At 45.5% G+C, this 9,463-nt stretch overlaps 2 protein-coding genes and 2 long non-coding RNA genes across 4 annotated transcripts in view; 3 read left to right on the top strand and 1 right to left on the bottom strand.

Annotated features, from left to right (window-relative positions):
• The window catches only part of LOC138013498 (uncharacterized), a 3,529-nt gene extending 594 nt beyond the window's left edge, over window positions 1–2,935 (bottom strand). Inside the window, exons 1-2 of the long non-coding RNA XR_011125248.1 lie at window positions 2,817–2,935; window positions 737–810 (exon numbers count right to left, since the gene is read on the bottom strand). This is a non-coding gene — a long non-coding RNA (uncharacterized lncRNA). The remainder of the gene's footprint in view (window positions 1–736; window positions 811–2,816) is intronic.
• The window catches only part of LOC138013476 (tetratricopeptide repeat protein 28-like), a 126,673-nt gene that overhangs the window by 92,476 nt on the left and 24,734 nt on the right, over window positions 1–9,463 (top strand). The gene's annotated exons all lie outside the window — the stretch shown is intronic.
• On the top strand, window positions 1,946–3,259 carry LOC138013499 (uncharacterized). The gene is made up of 3 exons (XR_011125249.1): window positions 1,946–2,037; window positions 2,945–2,990; window positions 3,248–3,259. It is a non-coding gene; the product is annotated as an uncharacterized lncRNA (long non-coding RNA).
• Window positions 4,459–9,414, top strand: LOC138059770 (uncharacterized). Its single transcript, XM_068905382.1, has 2 exons — window positions 4,459–5,622; window positions 5,902–9,414. The coding sequence occupies exons 1-2, from the start codon at window positions 4,459–4,461 to the stop codon at window positions 9,412–9,414; spliced, it is 4,677 nt and encodes a 1,558-aa protein (XP_068761483.1).

The raw sequence follows: 9,463 nt of genomic DNA, 5'->3' as shown, positions 1-9,463 counted from the left end.
AGGGCAAAAATCCGTCTTGGGCAATTCTTCGATGACAAAGACGGGTTGGACTGGAGCTTGAGACTTAAGTCTTTCAACTGAGTCTTAACAAAGTTAGCAGAATCCCGGTCCTTTTAAGGACTAAAAACTCCTTAAAGGGACCAATCTGGGCGTGGCCTAGGCTCTTTTTGACCCCTTAATGACACCATATTTAAAACATTTTGCTTAGGCAAACGTCCAGATTTCCTCTCGATAAGAAGTTAATGACAGGCCTCCACGGCTTCCTTCAGTGTGGTTTTTGCGGTTGCCTCGTGTTTGAGCCTAAAAAAAGCTATATTTTCGCTCTGACCAGCATGTCGTTTCATCATAAAATGAATGTGACCAGAAAATTAAGGCAAAAGGACTTTTTTTTGCATTTTTTACTTATTCCATTAAGTATTTTATTTTGTATGCAAAATGTTTGTTTATAGTGTATACAATTTTTTAGTTAGTCTTGAACAAGGCCCATGATAAGACAGTTATAAATAAATGCTGTATCATAAAGGACCAAACCTAGTTTTCCTGCTTGTACAGGAATGGTTTCTACTGAAAACTTAGGAACCTCATGAAGAACCCACTTTAGCCTAAATTGCCAATCACTACCCCCAAATATAAGAACTTGTTTTGCCAAACTTGGAAAAATGTAGGTTCTTACACGCGCGTTTTTACTGTATCTGGATGTATATATACTTTCCAGTCACAAACTTAAGTAACTTACATATAACTTAAGCTTACCGATTGTTGCTGTTGCAGTTGTAAAAGTTCTAACTGCATTTGAAGAGCTTTCATTTCCTGCCGAACATAAACAAATAACAACATTTCTGTCATACTTGTGAACTTACTCTCAAAATATTTATGAAACTGACAACAAGAAAATTAATGGCTCAAACCAACTTGACCCGCTGTCTTGATTCGCTTCGTCGACTGCGCGTTTTCTCAGTTTTTTCAGCACAATAGAAGCCTCTACACAGAAGATTTTTGTTTGTTTTTACGAAAGGCAAAACAACGTGTTTTTTGCCGCAAACACGACAGCCAATTTTATAGTGGTACATCACTTGCACGCTTTCAACTTATTCGCCAACAGGCGAAGGGAGCCACGCAAGCTTCTAAGACTCTTCTAACACTAAAAAGTCCTTCGCATGGTGGAGGAAAGTTTTGCAACCCCTCATCATTTCCCGCCTTTGCAAACGCAGCTACCAGCTAAAAGTTAGAATCTTCCTGAAAAAAAGAACAAGCGATCGATTCTTTTCCTTTGCCGAGAAAGCTCGATGACTTGTTGTCTTCTTTTCTGGCAACCATCTTGCTTGCAACGAGATTATGCGCATGCATCAAATGGATTCCTAACGCACCAATCAGGCAAAAGTCTCCATTGCTTTTCGCAATATGATGAGCAATGGAGACTTTTGCCTGATTGGTCCGTTAGGAATCCCATTTGATGCATGCGCAAGGCATGCGCATAACCTCGTTGCAAATAGACTATTTATATCGTATGTGACGACTCGTGTGATCTGAAGAGGAAATCGAAGCGTCCCAAAAAACCATCAAATCATCCAGGACAACGTAGAAAATAGTAGCTGAGTGAACTTTATTTATCTAGCTGTCCATAAAATGAGTTTTCGAAAAGAAACAACGCGATTTGAAGTTTTAATGGAACATTTTCCTCGATTAGTTGACTGTCTCAAAATAGCGTGACGTCACGCGCTCTCGCATCCTTAGCGTTGTCTGCCTGTGGTCGTAGGTTTGATTCCTGCCCAGGACTCTGATTTTAAAGTTGTCCTACCCCCGTTGCCCGTTGTCAACGCAACTTGTGTTGTATCAACTCCTTCCCTCGGGCCAATTACACATTTCCATCATGCGTGTATGTCGGTATTGTTTTTACATTTATTTTGTAGCGGCCACGGTCATTCAGTTGTAACTGAGGCACGCACGCAAACAATCCACCGATATTGATTACCATTAATTTATTTGTAGCTGGGTTCCTTGTTCCTGCTCAACACGTTCCAACGAAGACTTTGCCAGGTAATGAGACACTCCTAATTGATTATTTTTTTGTTGTTTGATTGAACTATACTGCTTTCTGTTCTTTAATTAGTTGTACATTGTGATCACATAATATGCCTTATAAGCCTGCTTTAAATTAAACTCTTTACTGTTTCTCATTGTTTAATAGCAAGAACAAGTAATGCATGAGTAATAAATTTCCTACTCGCCTCTCTTTTCTTTTCTTTGGATTAAAGTCAGTAACTATGTCGGCACACATTCCTTTTATGCATAACTTAACTGTTTATTTTCTGAGTGATCACGATCATTCAGAAGCTTGGCTGGTTGTCACGAACGCAGGCACGCACCGCGCACGCAAACAATCAACCAATGTTGCTTGCCATTAATTCATTTGCAACGACTCGAGGAACATATCAAGGTAATAAGTAACATTAGCCTGAGGGTGTAATAAATTATTTGTTTCTTGTGTGATGGAACCATGAACTGCCCACCATTCTGAGAAAGTAAGTAAATGATATGCATCTTGAATTATTCCTGAACAGAGAAGGTTTTAGTTTTTGAATTCGCTTAGATTCAAACTTGAGGGTGCCACAAAGCAAAATGACGATTGAGAAAGCATTCAATCAGTTTTAGCCATGACAAACTCTTTATGTCTACTCGCTTTAAAGTCTTACATAAAGCTAAGCAAGACCAGAGCCTCGTATAATGTATGCGTTCTCATCACAACTTTGAATCCTGCCGAGCGAAACCATGTAGTTTTTTGAGTTGTTCCTAGCAATCATGAACAGTCATCTCACCTAGATCCGTTCTCTTGAGAACTTTTCAGCTTTCCGCTCCAGTTCCACTCTTTTTGCATATTAGGCATAAATGATTTGTGTTATGAAAGTTAAAATGGATAACGACATTAAATCATCAAATTTTGCAGAGTCATTTCTTGTTGTCGAGCCTCACGTCGATTAGTACCCATTTTGGTAAGTTGCTCACTGTTACTCATTTCTAAATAACACGAACAAGTAATAATTTATGTGTGATAAACCAGTTCTGACGAATTTTGCGTTACTTTTTGTTGTTTTCTCTTTACTCAGTTTGGATCAAGTTACTGACTACGTCAGAATTCCTGATATGTTTATTTTCTAAAGTGATCATGATCACCGTCACTCATGATCAGTTGCGAATGACGCACCCAAATGATCCACTAGTATTATTTATCCCTTAATTTTTTGTTCAGCCGGATTCATTTTTCCTGCTCACAAGGTTTTAAAGAGGAACATTGCAAGGTATTTGGTAATATTAGCTTGCTGGGTGTAATCAGATATTTGTCTGTCGTTGCAAGATAATAAGTAACAATTAGCTTGAGGTGTCACGGTGCTAAATTATTTGTTTCTTGTGTGATCGAACTACAATGTAAAAACTGCCCTCCATTCTTTTCTTGCACATCGAGAAAGTAAGTAAGTAAGTAAATGATGTATCTTGAACTGTTTCTGAACAGAGAGGGTTTTTAGATTCAAAATTGAGGGTGTCACAAAGCAAATGACGATGAAGAATGCATTCAATCAGTTTTAGCCATAACAAACCCTTAATGTCTACTCGCTTTAAAGTCTTACTTAAAGCTAAGCAAGATCGGAGCATCCTATAATGTACCCGTTCTCATTACGACTTTGAACCTCGCCGAACGAAACCATTACTTGAGTTTTTCGGAGCAATGGAACAGTCACCTCACCTCGATCAGTGTTCAAATTGGACTGCTTTCACTGATCAGTTGCGCTGTTTGCTCGAGTATGAAATGACTTCTCCTTGCTGCTCCATTTGTTAGTTCTCTTGACAATTTTCAGCTTTCCGCTCCTGTTCTACATTTTTAATGCATATTAGGCATAAGGGAATTTTGTTATGAAAGTTAAAAGTTTTCCTACAAGATTCGATAATGCATGGATAACCACATTAAATCATATTTTGCAGAGTGATTTCTTGCTTTCAAGGACCTCGCGTCGATTAGCATCCATTTTGGTAAGTTGCTCACTGTTTCTCGTTTCTTTATAACACGAACAAGTAATAATTTATGTGTAATAAACCAGTTCTGCGCCATATTTCGCATTGTTGTGTAATTCCCGCCACTAGGTCACATAGCGTAACCCATTGTACACGCCGTCGTTTAGTTCGGGTTATTGTTTCGCTTTGCATGCACGCTTAGTTACCTCATTGTCACAGTTCGCGCATAATTAGCTTGGTGCCTTTGTTACCTCTTTTGCCTGCTTAGTTTGGGTTGTATTTGCATCTTGCCTTCGGTGAATAAACGTGTTCTTTCGCTCGGAGTTTCGGCTCAACTTACTGGCGTGGTGGCAGCGAAACATTTTCAAAGAACCCACGGAAAGAACATCAAAGCTGTTCTTCGATTTTAGCCGCCTCTCTGAGCATTCAAGCCAGAATTCGTGAACCGTAGTGATGACTTCACACAGAGCGCCGAAACAGTGGTCGCTTTCTTCGAATGAAACTATTACTTCGATCGAAGCCTGGGAAAACAATCTAAAGTACATCTTGTCCCTCGATCCGAACTTCGCAGACTTTCTTACTGATGGATCATCGTGGGGTAAAAAAACAAACGCTACACCCCTACGTGGTTTCTCCAACGATCCTGAATCTGTTCCAACGGCGAGAAGAAGGACTGCTGCTCAAAAAGTAACACATTTAGAAATGATGCTCGGCCAAATTGCCAATTACGTCCCTATCATTTCTCGGAACTCAATCGTCAAGAATTCTACATCAATTAGCGGCGTTTGGCAATCGATCCGACAGCATTATGGCTTGCAGTTAACTGGTTCCCGTTTCTTGGACCTCGCGAACATTTCTTTGAAGCCTGAACAGCGTCCTGAGGATTTATTCCAAATCTTAATGGCCTTTATTGAGGACAACCTACTCACCAGATCCAGCGGAATCACTCATTATGGCGAGATCCCGGACGCTGACGAAGAACTATCTCCATCCCTCGAAAATTTTATTGTTCTCACTTGGCTACGCCTACTCCATCCCAACCTTCCACGACTTGTGAAACAACGTTATGGAACCGAATTACGTAGTAGGACGTTGGCCTCTGTGAAACCTGAAATCTCTCAAGCTCTCGAGTCGTTACTTGACGAGCTCCACACCAGTGATGAATCAAAGGTTCTACGCTCTGCGCCCCCGACTGATCATCGCTCATTTGTTCCCGCACGACGCAGGCCACTGCCTAAACCTCGAGCTGTCAAGTCTTGTCCTCTTTGCCAGCAGGCCGGCCGCCCAGATTTTCGGTCACATTTTCTCAGCGGTTGCAAGTTTCTGCCCGAGCCTGATCGTCTCTTCATGTCCAAGATTCGCCAAGTGGCCGGCATTGAATTAGAGGAGAGCAGTTATGATTTCCAGCACTATCCTGATCTGACTGGCCCTCCAGGTTTTGAAGAATTCGCAGATATGCAGCATTGTCCCTCCAGTGTCCTACCTACTATGAAACCCCCTGCCACTCGTCGCGTAAACGTCTCCCAGTCTCCATTCCTTCACGCCTTTTATGGTCATCACCCTTTACGCCTTACAATAGACACTGGCGCTGAAACTAATATGATGAGAGCTTCTTTAGCCAAGCATATTGGTGCTAAGATAACTAAAAGCTCCCAGACTGCTTTGCAGGCCGACGGTCGCACCCCGTTAACTGTTGTTGGTGAGACCCGCCTTCCGCTGGTTCGTCAAGGCAGACCTCTTACTTTGGAAGCTCTCGTTGTCGAGAATCTTGATGTTGACATACTTGCTGGAACACCCTTCATGGCTTCCAATGACATTGCAGTCCGCCCCGCTAAGCGTGAGATCATCATCGCTGGGTGTGACGTGGCGTCTTATGGTTGTTCCCAAAGTCCTCAGACCCACTACGCTGTCAGAGCTTGCCACCTCCTTCGCGCCCCGAATACTAACACAACCTTCTGGCCGGGTGAGTTCCTGGAAATTGACGCCTCCTCAGCGCTACTTAAAGACGCTACACTTGCCATTGAGCCCCGTATGGATTCGGTCTCTTCTAGTCACCTCAAACCTGCTCACACCTGGCCTCAACCCGACATTGTCCAATCCATTGGTGGTAAACTGAGACTTCTCAACAATACCGAGGAGCCCCTACTAATCCGCAAGAACGACCATTTATGCCAAGCACGTCTAACTGTTCTGGAGTCTTCCATAGAGCCCTCCTCAACCCAAGCTGCAGAGCCGTGCCCCAAGTCTACTACTCCTCCCTCTTCTTCCGTCGAGTCCGTACATGTAGACCCTGACGGTTTGTTGTCCCCTGCTGAGAAAGCCGCGTTCATTTCGCTACTGAAGGAATTCCAATTGGTTTTCGATCCCCGTATTCCTGGTTACAATGGAGCTGCCGGGCCGATTGAAGGGGTTGTGAATATGGGACCTGTCGAGCCTCCCCAGCGAAAAGGGCGTGTCCCACAGTACTCTCGCGACCAACTCGACCTGCTTCAAACCAAATTTGACGAACTTGAGGCTCAAGGCATTTTCAGTCGACCAGAAGATTTAAACGTTGTGGTGGAATACTTGAATCCATCCTTCTTGGTAAAGAAGAGGAATGGCGGTTTTCGCTTAGTCACAGCCTTTACTGACGTGGGCCGCTATAGCAAGCCCCAGCCCTCACTAATGCCGGACGTGGACTCCACTCTTCTCAAGATTGCTTGCTGGAAGTACATTGTAGTCTCTGATTTGTCTCAGGCGTTCTACCAAATCCCACTTGCAAAGAACTCCATGAAGTATTGTGGCGTGGTTACACCCTTTAAAGGCGTTCGTGTCTACACGCGTTGCGCAATGGGAATCCCCGGTTCCGAAACGGCCCTCGAGGAGCTAATGTGCCGCGTCCTGGGTGATCTCCTTCAGGAAGGGTGTGTCGCTAAGATTGCCGACGACTTGTATTGTGGTGGTAACTCCCATCAAGAGCTCCTTTTAAACTGGCGAAAAGTCCTCTCGGCTCTCGATCGCTGCAACCTTCGCCTCTCACCTGCGAAAACCATAATCTGCCCAGCTTCTACCACCATTCTCGGTTGGATATGGTCCCAGGGCTCGATCCGCGCTTCTTCCCATCGTGTAGCTGCTCTTGCTTCTTGTGAGCCACCCAAGAATGTACGCGGTCTCCGTGCTTTTGTTGGCTCATACAAAATGCTTGGTCGGGTCCTTAGTGGAGCTGCTAAACTCCTCGCTCCTCTCGAGTCGCTTACGGCTGGTCGTCAATCTCAAGACACCATCTCCTGGTCTGATGAGCTCCTAGTGTGTTTTCGCTCCTGTCAAGAAGCACTCACGTCTAACAGATCCATCACACTCCCCAAGCCTGATGATCAACTTTGGATCGCAACCGATGGTTCCGTCAAGATGAATGGCCTCGGCGCCACTCTTTATGTGCTTCGTGACCAGAAGCTCCACCTTGCCGGATACTTCAGTGCCAAATTTAAAAAGCATCAAGCCTCCTGGTTACCATGTGAAATAGAGGCATTGTCTATTGCCGCTGCCGTCAAGCATTTTGCCCCTTATATAATTCAATCAAAGTCTAAGACTTATGTACTGACTGACAGCAAGCCGTGTGTCCAGGCCTTTGACAAGCTCTGCCGTGGACAGTTCTCCTCCAGTCCCCGAGTGACTTCGTTTTTATCATCTGTTAGCCGTTACCAAATCACACTGCTCCATTTGGCTGGTTCTGCCAACCTGCCTTCTGACTTTGCTAGTCGTAACGCACCAGCTTGCGACGACCCTCGCTGCCAAGTTTGTTCATTTGTATCCGAAGCTGAAGACCTAGCTGTGCGTCCCATTTCTGTTCATGATGTGCTATCGGGGAAGACGTCCCTTCCTTTCACAAGCCGTTCCGCCTGGCTCCAATCGCAACTAGAGTGCCCGGATTTGAGACGTGTCCACTCTCATCTTAAGCAGGGCACTCGCCCGTCAAAGAAGCTGACAAACATTAAAGATGTCAAGCGTTACCTGAACCTGGTCTCCATTTCCCGTGACGGCCTACTCGTCGTAAAACGCGATGAACCTTTCGCTGCGCCCCGCGAATGTATTGTCATTCCACGCTCTGTTGTTGATGGCTTCCTTGCTGCCTTACACGTGAAGCTGGACCACCCCTCCCGTCACCAGATGAAACTGGTTTCACAGCGTTACTTCTTCGCTTTAGATTTGGACAAAGCCCTGGATCGGTGCTCGCAGTGTTGCCACCTATGCTCTTCCCTGAAGAAAGTTCCATCCAGCCTCATTGAACAATCAACCTCTGATCCCCCCGACGGCTTTGGTATTTCCTTCGCTGCAGACATCATAAAGCGCTACCGTCAGCTAGTACTTGTCGTCCGCGAGACGTCCACGTCCTTCACTGCAGCTTGCTTGTTGGATAACGAACGTCGTGAATCCATTCGCTCTGGTCTCCTCCGTTTGTGCCTTGAGCTGCGACCTCTGTCTGGCCCCCCTTCCGTCATAAGGGTAGATCCCGCTCCTGGCTTTGCTTCTTTAGGTGACGATGAAATCCTTAAGCAGTACGGCTTTGCCGTGGAAGTCGGCCGAGTCAAAAACCCAAACAAGAATCCTGTGGCAGAGAAATGCGTCGCAGAACTTGGTGATGAGCTTCTACGTGTTTGTCCTGAGGGTGGTACAATCAGTCCTCTTTCCTTAGCTGTGGCGACAGCCAATCTCAACACCCGTATCCGCAACAGAGGATTGTCTGCCCGCGAGATGTGGCTTCAACGCGATCAATTCACTAACGCACAGATCCCTTTTTCCGACCTCCAAGTTGTTCGACAACAGCAGTCGTTGCGGCTCCGTAACCATCCCACAAGTGAGAGATCCAAGGCCCCAGGCTGTAGCCCTCGCCCGGCCACGCCCGTTCAAGTAGGCGATTTGGTGTACATTACTTCTGATGGCTCCAAGACCAGTGCCCGCAATCGGTATCTTGTGGTCTCCGTGGATGGCCTATGGTGCAACGTACGCAAGTTCACCGGTTCACAGTTGCGTTCTACCTCCTATCGCGTCAAGCTGTCCGAATGTTATCGTGTTCCTGACCTAACAGAGACCACGTCTAACCTCTCTCGTCATTACAGCTCCGCTTCCTACCCTGAAGATACCGACGAAGAGCCTCTCACCTGTGAGCACGTTGACGAAGAACCCGCTCCCCTTCTTACACCTCAGAGCACTCCGAGTCCGGCTCCTGCTGTAGTTCCTAGCGAGCTCGCTACCCCACCAGATCCTCAGCCTGACATTCATCATGTGCCCGAGTCTTCCCCTCCCCCGAGTGGAAGCATGACTGTTGACATTGATGCCCATATCCCGGAGCCTACCTCCTCACCTGGCCCACGCCGGTCAAGCCGTTCAACTCGTCGTCCGGCTTACCTCAAGGACTACATTACATATTAAGGACAATGTTAGCTATTTGTAACTGCTTGTGTACTATCAATTCCCAGCC

This window comes from Montipora capricornis, chromosome 8, assembly GCF_036669925.1.
Source record: "Montipora capricornis isolate CH-2021 chromosome 8, ASM3666992v2, whole genome shotgun sequence".
Lineage (NCBI taxonomy): Eukaryota > Metazoa > Cnidaria > Anthozoa > Scleractinia > Acroporidae > Montipora > Montipora capricornis.
Note: the sequence above shows the minus strand (reverse complement) of the source record. Positions and strands in the feature narration are given on the sequence as shown.

Bases quoted from the DNA above. Each gene is read 5' to 3' on its own strand.
- LOC138059770 (XM_068905382.1), top strand. From the start codon at position 4,459: ATGACTTCACACAGAGCGCCGAAACAGTGGTCGCTTTCTTCGAATGAA. The intron at 5,623-5,901 runs GCCAAGCATATT...CAAAGTCCTCAG, and splicing joins ATATGATGAGAGCTTCTTTA to ACCCACTACGCTGTCAGAGC.